Source organism: Colletotrichum fructicola, assembly GCF_000319635.2.
Source record: "Colletotrichum fructicola Nara gc5 chromosome Unknown KSG_Nara_v1_contig03, whole genome shotgun sequence".
NCBI classification, from domain to species: Eukaryota; Fungi; Ascomycota; class Sordariomycetes; order Glomerellales; family Glomerellaceae; genus Colletotrichum; species Colletotrichum fructicola.
Genome location: NW_027094053.1, coordinates 3,260,266 through 3,276,764, shown reverse-complemented (window position 1 = coordinate 3,276,764; position 16,499 = coordinate 3,260,266). Strand labels below are relative to the sequence as shown.

Here is a 16,499-nt window from a genome sequence, read left to right as displayed (position 1 = left end):
TGCAGAACCTAGCTGGTGATAAAAGATTATAAAACCATGGGGGTATAACTATATGTAAATATTTAGATAGTCGTAAAGCGCCACAGAGGCAGGATAGCTAGGCTGCACAGTCGAATCAACTGGACTCATCCAAGGAGAACAGGTTTCTCTCTAAGAGGAGGCTTCTCCAAAGTGGTGGTCTCAACTTCAAGCTAACCCGCAGAGGTCTACGCAGTGCTAGCACGCCCGTCAGAGGGCTGTCGTGATGGCAGGGCGCCTGAGCGCGGGCTGTCAAGCGGAGGATGCTTAGCATAAATCAGCTTCAACGACCTGACCAGACATATCTTCAGGAAATCAAGACCGATCCTGGCCTTTTTCCGATGTGGCGCTTCGAAGGCTTGTGGTCTTTCCAGGGCTCTTCGTCCCAAGCCTCGTGGTTTGGAGGGAAGCCAGCCAGCTGGTATTGCACACCACCATTGACCGCCAACCCATACTTTGCTTTGTCATAGTCCTTGTTCTTGGTCGTAGTTCCGAGCTTTCTGCCATTCAACGGCCTCCACGAAACGATCTGTTCATATTTGATACCCCCTAAGGCCGCCCATTCGCTTTCTTCGTCGAATTCGCTGTACTTGCCAAGAGTCCCAACAGTATCGATCAGGTTCGGAGTAACATGGATCTTGTAAACGTAGGCGGAAGGCTTCCCTAACACAAAGACAGCCGCCACGGACTCGCTGGAACTGGTTGAGACGTATCCGTCTTCATCCCGGCTCCCGATGCTATGGGTACCCTTCATGTGGTTGAAGAGGCTGGTGTCTTGGGTTTGAAGCCCAAAGCTTGCTTGACCCTTGGGGAGAAACCCCCCAAGCATTTTAATTTCCTCGGGCGATCTTGTATCGCCACGATAGACGTGGAACACTAGGAGAGGCGCTGCATGACAAAGAAGACACCACAAATGGGCCCCCAAAAAGAGGAGAAGGAGCGGGCGTTGTCCAAACATTTGGCCGAAGAGGATCAACACAGTGGAGCAGAGTGGTTAAGTCGAGAGTGAGTAAAAGCTGGGAGGCTGCTAAGAGATGGAAAGGAGTGCGGCAAAAAAAGCATAAAAGTATTTGTAGTAAGGGTATAATAAGCAAATCAGAACAAGCAACAAAAATCAATCAGAAAGTGACTTTCAGATATGGGCCACTTTGCTTGCATTGTTTTGCAATTTTATTTGATCACCTTTTAAGGAGGGGCGGGAAAAAAAGCAGAAAAAGTTTAATTTTCAACATGAATAGGCCCAGTCTTCCCGACACTTCACATCCCTTTGTCTTCCCTTTTTCTATTGTTTTGGAAACAGCCCAAGGGAGAGTCTTTCATAATTTGCGTTAACTTATGTCTGAATTCAAATGGCAGCTTCCATTGCATCGCTTCGTCATCGTGAGAATGAACAGGCCGATGTGGCACTTTCCACGTAGCCCGATCCAGCGGTGTCACCGAACTTACGGGCGGGCTTTTTCGGTGATGCCGTAATCATTCAACGGGACCACCGAGCTTTCGATGTCAGCCATTACAAGTTCAAAACTTTTCGTACGCGGGGGCTAATCGTGCCCTGTCGTGGTTCGCTAACAAAGCTAAGAGCTAGCAGAGAAGGCCAGCATCCTTAAGCCCGGCGAAAGCGTTCTGTCAGTGAGATCTGTTGAGTCTTGCTATTCGGGCAGTGTGAGAAATCTATCCGGGCAGTGTGAGAGATACATCTAGGCAGTACTCATTCATTCTCACAATAATTGCATAACTTCAACGCCGCGCACAAATGAAGCCATCGCGGCCATCGTTAGGCGCGCGTAATTGACCTCTTCTTGCCGTTCTAGCAGGGTTGTTTTTTAAAAAAGCCATCCGCTGAAGATTTAACCTATAATCAGTAACTTCTCCGTTCATTAAGCCATGTACGTAAGCTTGTCCTATGAATCTGTACTTTTTCGTTGGAGCTAGAGTGCTAGAGTCCCGCTGTTATCATCGCCATCTATGAGTGGCCGTGCTACTTATAACACAGAGCCTCCGACTAGGAAAACGATCACATCACCACGTATGGTCGTGTTTGGAACAAGACTTATCGAACCGCCTGAGGTGACTGCGACTCTTCGTGATAGAGTAGATAGACTTATGAGGGCAATCAGGTTCCGATCGGAATCCGCAGCTCTATCAATAACATCGTCTGTAGGACGGTCCTCTCCTTTTGGTTTGGCCGCAAGCACGGTGCTTGACAGCACTTTCCTGGTAGTCTCACCAGTAAGTTCGTAAACCTGAGGGAGGTCGTCTAGGAGTCGCGTCCAACCCCTTAATATGTAAAGCACCTTTCCGAAGACTGGACGCCGACTGCCTCTTCGGGTTCCATTGCCGGAATGCGTGAAATCCTTCGATGATGGCACCGAATACATCCAGGCGCCGCTCAATTGAAACAACCGAGCAGGGATACATTTTGTTAGAAAATCAAAGTCGATGAGAGGCGTCGTACGATGCTCCGTGTGCCATTGTATTTTGATCTTTGGCCGCAGTTTCCCTCCAAAGCGTGGTAGTCAACCAAGACGTGAGTTCGTGTCCTTGATTACTGACAGGATGTCTCATTTCCGGAGAGTGGCTTGTTCGTGTCAGGCCCCAATAGTGAGTTGTTATAGTCCGCAGGATCTCTACCAGTCAGGATATCTAGACTTTGGTTTCGGAGAAGGTGTGCCCGTACAGCATCCATATGAATATCCTGGACGGGCCGTTGTTGATTGCGCAAAATGTCTCCTCGCATAATGTCGCAACAGATCTCAAGCAGACTGTAAATTCTATTGGAACCATTATTGCGACGCCGATGCAGGACGGCACGGTCTCGAACTGTAACAAGTTCTACAAGGTCGCCAGTGGCAACGGGTGTTGGGCGATCGCTGACTCTAACGGAATCGCCTTAGATGACTTTTACTCGTGGAATCCTGCAGTTAAGACCAACTACACCAGGCCGCTGGCAGATGTATTCGTGTGCGTTGGTTTGCCAGCGTCTCCAACGACGAATCCGACTCCTGTCACAATCACCGCTGCCGGTGTTTCGACACCGACTCCGATCCAGGATGGCATGACTGCGAGTTCTTGGTATCAACTAGTTCTCAATCTGCACCCCATCCCTTCTGAATGCCCACTCTTATCAACTCTTCTCGTGTGGCGAAAGGCCGCTCGAATCTGGGCTCGAATACGTCCCTCACCGTGCCCACGCCTTCCAAAACCGTACGCATGCGCGGATCGTCCGGATAAGGGTTTTCACCGCTGTCGTAAAGAAACCTCATGACCTCTTTATCCATGTGGATTCCTCGTCCGGGCAATGTAAGCTTCTTGTCATCTCGGATGATGACCCGGGGCCTCACGGATCGGCTTCGCCATCCGAGGTCGTCGCGGATACGAAAAAGTACGCTTCTGTACCCGCCACTGTTTCTCACGAACCACAGAAAGCTGAGCTCCACCGAGCGGAGTGTATCTGGAAGCGCTCCGAGAAGGTCGAGAAGGTCGTTCTCTTTGACCAAGAATCGAGACAGTCCAAAATGTCTTAGGTGCGTCCATGCTTCGACAGGAAAGATGGAGCGTAGTGGTGTGAAGTGGTCGACGGGATTCTCCGGAGGCCAGGGTCGGGAAAAGCTCAGGTTCGTGACTTCGTCGGTCTCCAGGGCGAAGGACTCCAAGTCGGCGGTCAGAAGCTGCCTCAAGCGACCGTTGCGAAAGGAAGCATAATTCTGTTCGGCGTGCATGCCCACCATAATGCTAAGCTTGAGCATCGAGAAACCAGGTTTCCGCACTAGAGCAGCGAGGTTTTTGTACTCTTCACATGGCTCTTGCGTTGAGAAAATCTCACATGTAAGCCCCGAATTGATCTGATTGCCATCAATGACCACCTCTGGGACGGTTGCGTACTCTTGCTGGGCGAGAAGATAAGTGACAATACGAAAGCCGCGCCATTTGTCCTTGATGGCTTCATCTACCCAGCTTTCGCAGGGGATTCTGGCCCCGAGTGGCGGCGTAGGCCAGCTGCGAGGAAGGGGGTAATTGAAGCCGTATGGGAATGCACGGATCATAGGCGTAGGATACTGAGGGAAGAAGAGGATACCATGAGCAGCAGGCGTGATTATAACTCTCCGTAGATTGGGAAACCGTTTCTCGGCTAGAGCCCATTTAAAGGCGGCACTATCAGCCGCAGTAGCGAGAACCTCTTCCTGATCATAGACCAACTTTCGATAGTATTCGTAAGCTACGTCGAGAGGGAACTGGGCAGCAAGCTGTTGTGCGGTTTCGACGTGCTGCGGCAGTGTTTCGACGTCCCTTCCTCGCCATTTTCGCAGATAGTCTATGTTCTCCCGACATGCTGTAACGAACCACAAGGGAACTCCCTCTGGCACAGGCGTATCCTCGGAGTCCGAGTCCGCAGCGTCATATCCGTATCCACTGTGGTAACCTGATTCCTCCTCCAGGGAAACCATAAAGCGTGCATCGTCCCAGACAATCTCACGAACGTCATGGCGAAACGTCTCATGATTTGCAATATTCCTGAAGACTTGGATATTGTGGTTGCTTGCTGATATAAAAACACGCTTAAAGCTGAGATGAGGGGTGACGACTTTGGAAAACCGTCTAGATGCCAAGCGCAATTTCTTGAGGTCGGAATTGGGCAGATGCGCGAAGATGGCCCCGGAAAGCTCTATTGGAAGCCCAGCAAGAAATTCCACGATGGTGCCCGGTTCCGCCGGGGTTGAATCTTGGTGAGGAGTTGCCATTAGATGCTGCCAAGACAATCGGTGGGGAAGGAGAGAAATGGTGTTGTGGTTGGTCGCCGAGAGTGCAGCCATCTTCTTGTTTAAATATACAGGATCCAACGTCCGTACCCTGGTAAGCGCGGTAGCTGCTGCAGGGATCCTTGGTGGGCTCGACAATATGTAGTTAGCCGCAACTACTCACAAGAACGAGCGGGAGGATACCCCTTATCCCATTAGGTGCGGAAAATGGCTCAAAACTCTCGTAGCCAATCGATTAACACCCTTTTAGCGGCTTGTGTACAGGTACTTTCAGTTCTAGCGGCCTGTTTAGCGAGATCTCCGCTAAGCTCGCTGTGGATTTAGCGATATGATCGCTGTATATATAGGGTGTATACGCTAACTGATCCCTAGCGTACCTACTACTTAAAAGGTACAACTATTAGCGAGCGTTGTACTGTACAGAAATTATGGGGCCAAATTTTTGAGCCACTTTCCGCACCTAAAGGGATAAGGCGACTGTAGCAATGTATACCTGAAGTTCATTCCAGACGCTTTTTAGAGTCTCCTCAGATTTCTTGATGTTATCTCATGCACTACACTCTGAAGCGCCTATGCGACGCTTCTCCATGCCTTTTCGTACCCTTTGTTCTCTTTGCTGGCATCGAACTCTAGCTTCGTGAGTATTTTGGTAAGACTAGCACCAGCATCGTCGCATTTTGCTGCTATCCGATGGAGTTCATCCATTCGCGAAGAGTCTGAGCTCTCGCAGACCATTCGCGTTCTCCCCGCTAACTCCTGAACGCTCCTGGCCTAGTCCCTCAATGCCTCATATTGAGCGGTAGAGCCAGGCTCGTAGGTTTCGCCTGCAAGCCGAAAGAGCTTGACACCAAGCTCGGCGAATTGAGGAAGATTGCTTGCGAGTCCAACAGCAGCAAGCTCGGCCGTGTTGACGCAGACATCGCATGTCGGAAGATTTAGGCACTGAATGGAAGCATGCAGATTTTGAGCGACGGCACGGCGACATCAGGCTGCGAAATTCCAAATGGACCGCCCCGCATAGATCTCGTGTATCTGGTCCTCTTGGCTGCCGTTGGCATGCATCATATTTCTATCAACCACTAAGATGCCACCATGTGCCGCCCGCTGATGCGTTGGCTCTGGTCAACTGCGCCGCACTACTGAATTTAAGTGGAATTTGCTTCCGACGATTTTACGGATAGAACTTATGCTGAAATTATTTTCACCTTTCTCTCTGCAAACCACGACTACATCACAATTATTCATGTAACCGTACACCAAACTTGCATTTCGACAACACCACAATAACAACCTGGCTAGTCCTGCAGTTCATCAATATGTCCCAAACCAGGATATCCGGCCAATGTCGCCAAGCCAGATTTGAGTACGCTCCACTAGGATCGAACGATATTCGCCTCGTTCAACTCGAGTCTTTCAATCACGAACGCGGCATTGTCGAGTTTACAATGACACAAGAACGCCTTGATAGTAGCGACTTCCTCGCCCTTTCATACACTTGGGGCGACCCCATACGGACAAAGATGATCCTCCTAAACGGGCAACCATTGAGGATCACTCTCAACTTGGAAGGGTTTCTCCGGACGTTCGCAACTGGGCACCCCGAAATGAATCACTCCAAATTGTGGATCGACGCTATTTGCATCAACCAGGAAGATTTAGAAGAGCGCAACGCTCAGGTACTTCGCATGTCTTCGATTTACAGCTCTGCTCAAGAGGTCATTGTCTGGCTTGGAGAACAAACTGAAGAGGCCGCCGTCGAATACGCAGAAATGACCAGGCTCTGCGAACAGCTGGCAGTGTCAGATGATTCACACAAAGAAAATGTCTACCTAGACATTCTGGAGTCTTTCACAATCATGTCTCGACTGGGTCGAATGGACTTCCTACTAAATAGTCCATGGTGGCGACGCCTGTGGGTACTGCAAGAATTCGTCCTAGCGAAACGAGTCCGCTTCTTACGTGGACTGGTTGACATGGACTACCATGTGCTATTCGAAATCGTCTATGGGGTGGTCTCTAGAGGCGCATTTCCACTGAAACCGGAGGATCTGGAGTGGAAGTACAAGTGGTCGAGCATATTGAACCTGTTGGAATTGAGACCCAGGGAGGATCTGCGTCGGGTCGATTTGCTCAGCAGTACAAGCCCAGACTCAGCCTGTTGGACCTCCTGACCGATTTCAACAGAAGCAACTGTCTCGACCCACGCGATAGGGTTTACAGTCTCCTCGGCGCGTGCTCCGACATCAGGACAGGAGACATAATACCTCACTACCAAAAAGCAGTCCGTGATGTATACATGGATGCTGTGGTAGCACATATCCTCCGGAATAACAACCTAGACTTTCTATTCCATGGAGACGCTGATGAAGAAGACAATCATCTGCTGCACTCTAACACTAAGAGCTCCTGGCCTGGGTGGCTGCCGCGCTTTGGAAGCTATGGGGTCACATACAAACTGGCAAAGTCGAAAGATGGGACGATAAGTTACGATGCATCTCGCTGGTTTTCGTTTTCAACTTATCCCTGGTCCATTGATTCAATTGTTGGAACCCTGACCGTCTTCGGGGCGATTGTCGATGTCGTCACATGCATCTCTCCGTGTGGATCAGAAGATACTGGAATCCCCACCTGTGATGAAGAGATGTTTGAAAGATTGCGGGCTTATGCGAAACTTGTTCGTGAGCTTCCCCCGGTCTATGGACTCACCGGCGAAACAACCGAAAAGGCTTTCTCAAAGACCATACTTGCACACCACCCCTATCTATTGCGAATGAGTTTCGTTGACGAGGTATTCGATAGAGTCACCAACCTAGAGACAACTCTAGACACCAAAAGAGACCTCCTAACCCGCACGAGTCCTTCCGTAAATTTTCGAAAGATGGCAATCACCTCGACAGGCATGATGAGTCTGGTCCCAACAATGACTATGCCCGGCGATTGTGTTGTGTTCTTGGTTGGGGGCCCTGTGTTCTACGTATTGCGAGCTTTACCGGATGATCAGCATAATAATGAAAATCCTTGCTCGACAAGAAGGTTCCGCTTCATAGGAGACTCTTATGTGCACGGACTGATGGATGGGGAAATTGCTGAACTCGGGTTGAATTTGGAGCCCATTGTCGTACTTTAAAACCACATATGCACAGGAAGCAAATTTTTGAACACAATATCATATCAAAGTACGTTTCGGTTTTTGCAGTGCATGGGAGTTCTTAGATAACCAGCTTTGAGCTGATTGCCTTTCCCCAACAAATGGCAAATCAGATAGATGAGAAGTAAGTCGTGACACAACGTGATGACGACCATTTGATGTTGAAGGAGTAGTTGGTTGTCAGATAAGGACATGAAACCGACCGAGATGTCGAGTAATTGATGGACTATGGTAGAGGGGAAGTTAGACTAGAAGATGACAAACTGAAAAATAGAATACGGGAGTGACCGGAGCTGGGGAAGATCAGAAGTGGTACAGCGAGTGGGAAAATATTACCGGGTGGTAAGATGACAAGATGGAGAGGAGACTGAAACAAGATACCACCAATAGCACCATAGTCCAGAAAGCCTAATCACGCCCAACTAGTACCTACCAAGGCAGTGCTTGGTACACATGAAAGGCTCCTAACGCAAGAAACGCAGTTTTCATTCTTTGCCAAGGTAGCCAGCCACCCCAATACCTACATAGAGACGCTCCAAGTTTGACAGCTAATGTTGAGATTTCTCATATCAATAGGGCCTAAGTCACTGTGAGTACGGAGATTTCAAGGCAAAAGGGGAGTTCACAACTGTCCATGCAATTTCCCCGTGCCATCTTCAACTCATGATCGCATCTCTATCTGGATCACACTTGCATAAACATGGGGACCAATCAGCAGATCCGCCAGGCTGCCACAGCCGATGACATCGCGAAATGTGCACGGACCACCTTCAATGCGCCACAGCAAACAATTTTCGTTCACTTGCTCCCTACACATCAACCATCCGCACTCACAATTATCCATCTCACAACGACGTCGCCACAGGCATTGTCTCGCAACTTTAGGTGGCATGAGACGCGCACTCTTGAAGATGAGCAGGGTTCCCACAATAGCAACCGTCGTCCGCGGCGCCAGCGTCAACATCGTGCTCAAGGCCGACCAGCCCACGGGCCGCACCGTCTCGGGAACCGTCCAGGATGTCCTGACGCGCGGCAACCACCCGCGCGGGATCAAGGTGCGCCTCTCCGACGGTCGCGTGGGACGCGTACAGTCGCATGCGGGACCCCAGCAGGCCGGGACATCATCTGCCGACCAGCAGCAGGAGTTGTCCGGCGAAGCTGGGCCCGCCTTCGGAGACAGGCGAGGACCGCGGGGCCGGCAGGGCAGGCGGCAGGAGCAGGACGCTGAATTGCCCTCGGCGCAGGTCGGACTGGATGCGTATATTCGGCCCGCGAAGCAAAAGAAAGGCGGTCGCGGAGGTGCTACGCAGGCTGCTGCTGCTCCTAAAAGCGAGGAGACGGCAGCGGGGGTGCCCTCTGAGATCGTCACCTGTCCTGTGTGCGGCACGTTTGAAGGGGATGCGGCCGCGGTTGAGCATCACGTCGCCAGCCATTTCGACTGAGAAGTCTAATCTGCCTCGGCTTTGCACGCCTGGTGGTGACGCTGCTAGCTCGGGTACCACAGTCTCACCCAACGACAAGCACTCCGACGCTGGTGCCTACTCAGTACTCAAGGCAACCACGTAGGACATGCGAACAACCTCAACTGCAGATCGACAGCACTTTCATGGTGACATTGAGCGGCCAAGATTGGAGTCCTCGAAGGATGATTTTGTCTTCGCTGGAAGGGATCTCTAGGCACAAAGTCTAGCTACACTCATCACCAGCACCACTTTCTACCACGCAGGATGCAAAGCTGTCGCCAAAATACCGCGAAGGCAACTACAATCTATATCTGAATCCAGCAGTCTTCCAGTCAGTCACGTCCTCATAATCCTCGGGCCGCAGCTCCACCCGGTCAACCATGTCCGCCACATCATTCGCGTTGCCATCAGCCTGCATCACCTTCCCGCCACCAACAGCACCAGCTCCTCCAGCACTGCCCTCAAAACCCTCCTCCCTCGTGCGCTTGGCGTTGATCCACTGCAGGTAGAACCGCAGGCAGAGGGCAAGCACCACCACGAGCGAGTAGCAGATCATGATGGTCCGGAAGGCGGTGTTGTAATGCGGCTCCTCGCTGGCCTTGAAGAACTGCGGCCCGGCGATGTTGCCCGCGCAGTACGCCAGGAACAGCAGCGCCGACATCGTCATCTTCTTCGTCACACCACGGTAGTTGGCCTGCACGAGCGACATCGCAAGCGGCATCGCCGCCGGGCCGGGCGAGAGGAGGAAGTACGCAAACAGCTGGACGCCGTTGCTCACGTGCTCGCGCGAGTAGATGATAGCCGCGCCCGTGATGCAGGGGAGCACGATCAGCGCGATGAGGATGCAGTTCATCTTGCGGAAGCGACCCGCGACCCAGCCTGTGCCGGCAATCATGCCCGCCGAGAGGAGCGAGTACGGGATGTTGATCAGCGTCGACTGCAGACTCGTGAAGCCGAAGGACTTGATGACGAGGTTGGCGAAGTTCTGCGTGCCGCCGTTGGGGATCTGTGAGATCAGCTCGAGGCCGAAGATGAGCCACGTCTTGGGATCGATAAGACACTCGCGCATCTGGTCCCACTTCCAGTGCGTCTTCTCTGTGCGGCCAGTGCCCGCGATCACAACGCGGTCGCCGGCGTACTGCCGCTCCTCGGGCGTCAAGAAGCGTGCGGAGGAGATGGTGTCGGGCAGCCACAGCCACAGCACGAACGCCCAGACGAATGTGACGACGCCAAGGATGATGTACATCCAGCGCCAGGGGCCGATCTTGTCGTCGATGTGGCCGACGCCGAAGGCGAGCAGCGAGGCAACGAGGCCGCCGACGGAGTTGCCGGCGAACCAGATGCCGGTGCGGGTCGGGATCTCGTCGCGGGTGTACCAGGTGGATGTGAGGAACATGAAGGCCGGGGTGATGGTGGCCTCGGCGACGCCGAGGAGGAAACGCACGGTGAGCAGGCCGCCATAGTTCTTGCAGGCGGCGGTGACGGCGACGACGGCGCCCCAGAAGAAAGTGTTGGCGGTCATGTACTTTGCGACGGGGAGACGGGCGATGAGCAGCGTCGTGGGGTAGGTCCAGGCGAAGTAGCCAAAGTAGAAGATGCTCGAGACCCAGCTGTAGTTCTGGCCTTTCAGATGCTATCGCGGACGCATCAGCAAACATGTTCATTTCATCACCTCTCGCCCATCTTGGCCAGGACGTCTTCAGGGAAAGTTGCAACTACTCACAGTATCATCTCTCAGTCCAAACACACTCGCGCTCGACAGGATGGTCTTATCCATAAAGTTGAGCATGTACGTGACGAAAAGCAGCGGGATGACAGTGCGGTCAATCTTCCACAGAATCTTCTTCGCCATCGCGGTGTCGACATGCTGCTGCTGCTGTTGCTGCTGGTCCACGCCCTGCGGCGCATCATCCGGAGTCGAGCCCATATCGTCGTCAGCTTCGAGCAACCTCGTTCTCTCGTGAGCGTCGTCTGCGCGGTGCGGTCGCGAGCTGGATGCTTCCCCCGCCCGAGGTGCAGCCGCCGCCCTTTTGAAGAGCCCGGCCATTCAACGTACGGTCGCACGCGCGGTAACCGGGGGGGGCTGCTGCTTGCCTGTTCTTCCCGCGGCGAGAGGGAAAAAATTAGGATGAGGGGCCTTATCTGCGGTCTTGTCTGCCGATGGCCGATGATCCCCGACGCGAACCACGCGGTCGCTGTGACCCGACCAACCACCACCGCGAACCGGAGGGGCGGGGGAGGGCCGCGGGGCAGGAGATAAGCAAGCGACTGGACGCCAGAGACGAGCACCGCTAGACTCCGCTGAATAGAGCACTACCCCCGACGAGGAAGAGGAAAAAGTCGTTCCACTCTAGAGTCGGTGAATATCCGAACCGAGGATGCGACGTTACCACGCTGCGCATATGGCTTGGAGATGAAAGAGGCAGACGTTGAATGGGCCTGACAGGCCGGCAAAAAGAAACAGAGAGCCGCGTTGATACCGGCTGGGCGGTTATGGTTGGCTGATGGCGAATTTGGGGAATAAGACGGGCCCCAGAAAATTAAGTGTTATCGGATCCTTCGTGTTTTTGGGGACTCCACAATGCTGCGAACATCGGCCATCAAGACTCCATCAAGGCTCATTTGATTCGCGACTCTTTCGATGTTTGATTTGCAAAGGGTCTTCAACCAACCACTTACGAGATGGATATTTGTGATGTTCCATTCGCATTACCCGAGAACTCGGTCGAGGCGTTCGAGTTTTCGTGGTAGAAAGACAATGAACCAGTGAGAAGAAAGAGAACGAGAGACGGTGGGACTCTAAAGAGTGACATCCCGCAATCCATAGGTAAGATGATAGCCGACAGGGGGCAATTCAAGACGTCGGGACCTGTCCGACATAGCGGACCTGCACGTCAATCACCACAGTCCGATCGGCCAACTTCAGTCTCACATGAAAGCGAACATCTGAAGCTTCATCACGGCAACTCAGGAATCACTGCCAGTTTTCTACTCCCAAACCAAACTCACCACCACCTCCTTCCGACTCCTCTAGGCCCAAAATGAACGGCCTAGAGATCTCCCCATTCATCGCCTCACTCCCCAAGGTCGAGCTGCACATTCACATCGAAGGCACCCTCCTCCCCTCCCTGCGCTGGAAACTCGCCCACCGCAACAACGTGCCCCTGCCCTACGCAACCTACGACGACCTCCTCGCCTCCTACACCGTTTTCTTCAACCACCGCCCCGAGATCAACGGCCGCGTCCCCGGCATCCCCACCTTCCTCGAGGCCTACTTCGCCGGCTGCGAGGTCCTCCACACCGAGGATGACTTTTACGAAATGTCCATGGACTACCTGCGCCGCTGCGCCGAGATGAACGTGCGCTACGTCGAGCCCTTCTTCGACATCCAGGCGCACACGCGCCGCGGCGTGCCCGCGGCCGACGTGCTCAACGGATACCTGCGCGCCCAGCGCGACGGCGAGCGCGAGCTCGGCGTGCGGTCGAACTGGATCTTCTGCTTCATCCGCGACGAGAGTGTGCAGGATGGGCTGGATGCGTACGAGGTCGCGCGGCCGTGGGCGGCGGGGAACGTGGAGGGCGGCAAGGGGCTCTTCCACGCCGTTGGGCTCGCGAGCAATGCGTTTGAGAGGCCGCCGATGCTGTTCGAGGAGGGGTACGCGAGGGCAAGGGCGGATGGGCTGCATGTTACGATGCACTGCGACTTTGGACAGAAGGACACTCACGAGCACGTGCGGGAGGCCGTTTTCGAGGTTTGTGGCGGCAAGGGGGCGGAGAGGATTGATCACGGGCTGGACGTGGCGGACCGGGAGGAGCTGATTCAAGGTGTCTTGGAGAGAGGGATCGGGTTGACGCTGTGTCCGCACGCGTATCACCGGAGGACGCCGACGGAGGTGTTGTTTCCCAAGATCCGGGAGCTGTGGGAGCGCGGGGTGAAGTTTTGTGTGAACAGCGATGATCCGGTGTACATGCATGACGTGTGGGTTGATGGGAACATGCAAAAGGTGTATACGTATTGTGAGATGAGCAAGAAGGACATGGTGCAGTTGGTGAGGAATGGAGTTGATATGTGTTGGGCGAGTGACGAGGTCAAGAAAGAGCTGTACAGAGAGCTTGATGAGGTTAATGTTGCAGAGTAAAGTGTGCCAGCTCGGTCAACGTACATACATAGTCATAAAAAGAACAAAAGAACCAAATTCTAGCAACCTTGCATATTTCAAATGCCAAGCTCTTATATCGCAAGCAAATGATGTCCGATTTGGTACGCCCAAGAACATGTTCATATTCTCTCGGTGAGCAAACCCATTCGCTCGAGCTCTTCTACTTCCGAGTCCAAGTAGTCGGTAGGATTGATCTTTCAACAAGTAGTTGCTATTTCAAAGATGATGAATAGGTGGTCAAATGCTTTGCTTTGTCAACTTTTGTCAAGTTTTAGGAGTCATCACTAATGAAAGACCTCCCTCAGTTCTCGTGAGTCTCCGTCTTTCAACCTTGGACTCCTACCCTTTCGAAGATATCACAGGCGTTTTACCGCCAAGGATAGGTGGAACCAGATTTCTCGTTCTGCATACAAATACAACCACCTCAAACGTTTGAAGCCATCGGGTATGATTACTCCGACATGGTCTCATCGCCACTCGTTCGGCGTTGAACTCACAACTGTCATCGATGCCTTGATGTCGGTAAAACATTCTCGTAACGTCGTTGTATTCCACGGAGATAAGTAGCTGTCTCTCGAGTCTGGTTCCTTCCTAATCATAGTCCATGACTATCGCTACAGTGGCATTGAATCTGTCTTCTCCAAAGCCCCACGTTCTCTTTCTTCAACCAATAAATACGAGTGAACTTTCTGTTCAAAGGTCTTGAGCGGACTTGAAGCTAGAAACACTCTTTGAAGGTCTTCGATTCAGCATCTCACTTTCCTCGACGATATAGCTTCTATCCGGGAGATTCCTTCTCCACCTCGTACGCTCTTTCCTACAAAATCTCGGGCCATCGCTGACACCCCACTGCTATTTAACCAGTCCCATCCCAGGCTCCAGATCTTCTTCCACTTTCAAAGTCAATCAACATTCACATTCATTTCGGCTCATTGCAAGTGCCCTAGTCATCCACCTTCGAAGGTAGACAGTCACGATAGGCCTTAAGTTCACCTTCAACACCACCTGTACCGAACATCAACTTCACAAACAACATCAATCTGAGGACTTCTCCCGCTAAGGTCTGGTTTCACATCTCCTAGGAGAACACCAATATCAGGTCCAATTACAGAAGGCACAACCGTCCAACCAAAAGGCGCTGCCGCACCTGCCCAAGAATCTACGGCCTTCGTTGCTGTTCACAGTTGCCCTCTTCCGAACCCATACTTCCTCTGAAACAGAATCTCACACATTGTTCGTTCATCACGGGAAAGGTCAGACGAGCACAGGTCACGCCTTCCTCTAGAAATTTGGTAGTAAGGTAACATCATCTGCCTCTGCGTTTTCTCCATTTGACTCGACTCTAACGCGGAGATTTATTCGAAGAAGGAATCAACCCACAATTAGAATCAACCATTCAGCTCATACTTAAAGTCACTTCCATCAACTCTCGATATTCACCCCAAGCTGATTTTTCAACCCTCTTCGACATCGATCTTGACAGATAGCCTGTCGATCATCGGGAACCTTGCGACCCATCCCTTCAGACATCGCCACTTCCTACCTGAACTTTCTTGATCAAGCGCCCGAGGGTACTTCATTGCCCACAGACTACAACCATGGCCCACGAGAAGCATGTCAAGAAGCCCTGGTATCTCAAGAGATCACTGGACGATTACTTCGTTGATGACCGGGCTGCCACAGTCGACCGCGACCCCGAAGCGAACTTCGTGCCGGGTGTGGTTCAATACAGCGATGACGAATACAAGGTCTTGCAGTTGCCTCCCAATCTCAGAGGACGACCAGAGCACGTCTCCGAAGGCAAGAACACACGTGTCTCGCAGCGACAGGCAGCTAAGAAGGCAACGGAGCGAACAACCATGCTGTTTGAGGAGTACGGGCAAATCGTAGATGAAGACGAGGCCTCGAGCGAGGAGGAATCACGAGTCACGCGTCAGGGTCCAGAGAAAGAGGCCGAGGAGTTCGTCGCAACGATCGGACCCCGTGAACCGGCCAAAACTTACTCACGGCCCCAGGGGCTTGGCTCCATGACGATGACTCGTCAAGAAACTTCCAGCTCAATTTCCGGCAGCGGCGGTCGAAAGCGTCGCGCGAAGACCAACATTGTCGCAACTCGCAAAAGTTCACTTCGGCGCCGGGTCCTAGATAGGCAAGATCTCGCCGACGACAGGGAGGCCACTTTGGGGCGAGAGATTGTTGGCACAGCCGAAAGTGACATCGCAAAAGTGGGCAAGGTTGAAGAAGTCATACACGTGGCCGTGGCTCCAGTGACACAAGCAGCGCCCGCCAGCGAGGCGCCGTCACAACCAGCCCCTCTCAGAGCGCCAGGACTGGTTCAAAGCCAGACCGGAGTTACCGAAGAACACGACGATGAGGAATCACGACACGACAAGAAAAATATTCCAGGCTCATCGATGGAGAGCCGCAGAATATCGGTCGACAGCCGCATCAGTAGCATCAGTTTGCAATGGGCCCAAAGGGAGGAAATCATCATCCATGAAAGGTTCGTGAACGCAGCATATCTGACTATTGCGGGACTTCGGAGCAGCATTGTTGATGACTTGGCGCGCGAGCTTGGCATCATCAACTATGCTGACATCACTGATCATCTGAACGAGATCCGGCGCAACCCGCACCAGGGTGCAAGAGTTGAAGCTGCCAGAGCCCTAGGGAAATCGGTTGTTGGCCGCAAGATCGTTGGTATGTGGAGCGTACTCTTGACATCCCTACCTTAGACTATATGGAACTAACATTCTGCAGGAGGTATAAAATCGGAGTAAGGAAGATGGGGTGTTTTGATATACAGGCCAGTATACAGGAGTTCTCGGAGTGAAGGAGTGATTCAAAGTCTTTCGTGCAAAGGTTAACACGGTTTACTCGCATAAGAGAATAGGGGGCTGGTGGGAGGGGCGACGGATGCCTTCCCGACAGAATGCTGAATCTTGAGTAGAGA

The 16,499-nt window shown here is 52.5% G+C and overlaps 7 protein-coding genes across 7 annotated transcripts; 4 read left to right on the top strand and 3 right to left on the bottom strand.

Moving 5' to 3' along the window:
- Nucleotides 1-325: 325 nt before the first annotated feature.
- ctxA-3 (Cholera enterotoxin subunit A) lies at nt 326-847 on the bottom strand (the record flags this gene model as incomplete). Its single annotated transcript, XM_032024232.1, has 1 exon — nt 326-847. The coding sequence occupies one exon, from the start codon at nt 845-847 to the stop codon at nt 326-328; it is 522 nt and encodes a 173-aa protein (XP_031879092.1).
- A 2,257-nt stretch (nt 848-3,104) lies between these two features.
- Nucleotides 3,105-4,757, bottom strand: CGGC5_v005690 (uncharacterized protein; the record flags this gene model as incomplete). The annotated part of the gene is made up of 1 exon (XM_032024231.1): nt 3,105-4,757. The coding sequence occupies one exon, from the start codon at nt 4,755-4,757 to the stop codon at nt 3,105-3,107; it is 1,653 nt and encodes a 550-aa protein (XP_031879091.1).
- A 1,334-nt stretch (nt 4,758-6,091) lies between these two features.
- Nucleotides 6,092-6,946, top strand: CGGC5_v005689 (Heterokaryon incompatibility protein 6, OR allele; the record flags this gene model as incomplete). Its single annotated transcript, XM_032024230.1, has 1 exon — nt 6,092-6,946. One exon carries the CDS (start codon nt 6,092-6,094, stop codon nt 6,944-6,946), a length of 855 nt encoding a protein of 284 aa, XP_031879117.1.
- Nucleotides 6,947-8,834: 1,888 nt separating this feature from the next.
- Nucleotides 8,835-9,365, top strand: ywbE (Uncharacterized protein; the record flags this gene model as incomplete). The annotated part of the gene is made up of 1 exon (XM_032024229.1): nt 8,835-9,365. The coding sequence occupies one exon, from the start codon at nt 8,835-8,837 to the stop codon at nt 9,363-9,365; it is 531 nt and encodes a 176-aa protein (XP_031879116.1).
- A 319-nt stretch (nt 9,366-9,684) lies between these two features.
- Nucleotides 9,685-11,313, bottom strand: CGGC5_v005687 (putative transporter; the record flags this gene model as incomplete). The annotated part of the gene is made up of 2 exons (XM_032024228.1): nt 9,685-11,019; nt 11,110-11,313. The coding sequence occupies 2 exons, from the start codon at nt 11,311-11,313 to the stop codon at nt 9,685-9,687; spliced, it is 1,539 nt and encodes a 512-aa protein (XP_031879113.1).
- Nucleotides 11,314-12,427: 1,114 nt separating this feature from the next.
- CGGC5_v005686 (putative deaminase) lies at nt 12,428-13,525 on the top strand (the record flags this gene model as incomplete). Its single annotated transcript, XM_032024227.1, has 1 exon — nt 12,428-13,525. One exon carries the CDS (start codon nt 12,428-12,430, stop codon nt 13,523-13,525), a length of 1,098 nt encoding a protein of 365 aa, XP_031879112.1.
- Nucleotides 13,526-15,144: 1,619 nt separating this feature from the next.
- CGGC5_v005685 (uncharacterized protein) lies at nt 15,145-16,326 on the top strand (the record flags this gene model as incomplete). The annotated part of the gene is made up of 2 exons (XM_032024226.1): nt 15,145-16,246; nt 16,307-16,326. The coding sequence occupies 2 exons, from the start codon at nt 15,145-15,147 to the stop codon at nt 16,324-16,326; spliced, it is 1,122 nt and encodes a 373-aa protein (XP_031879115.1).
- Nucleotides 16,327-16,499: the final 173 nt, after the last annotated feature.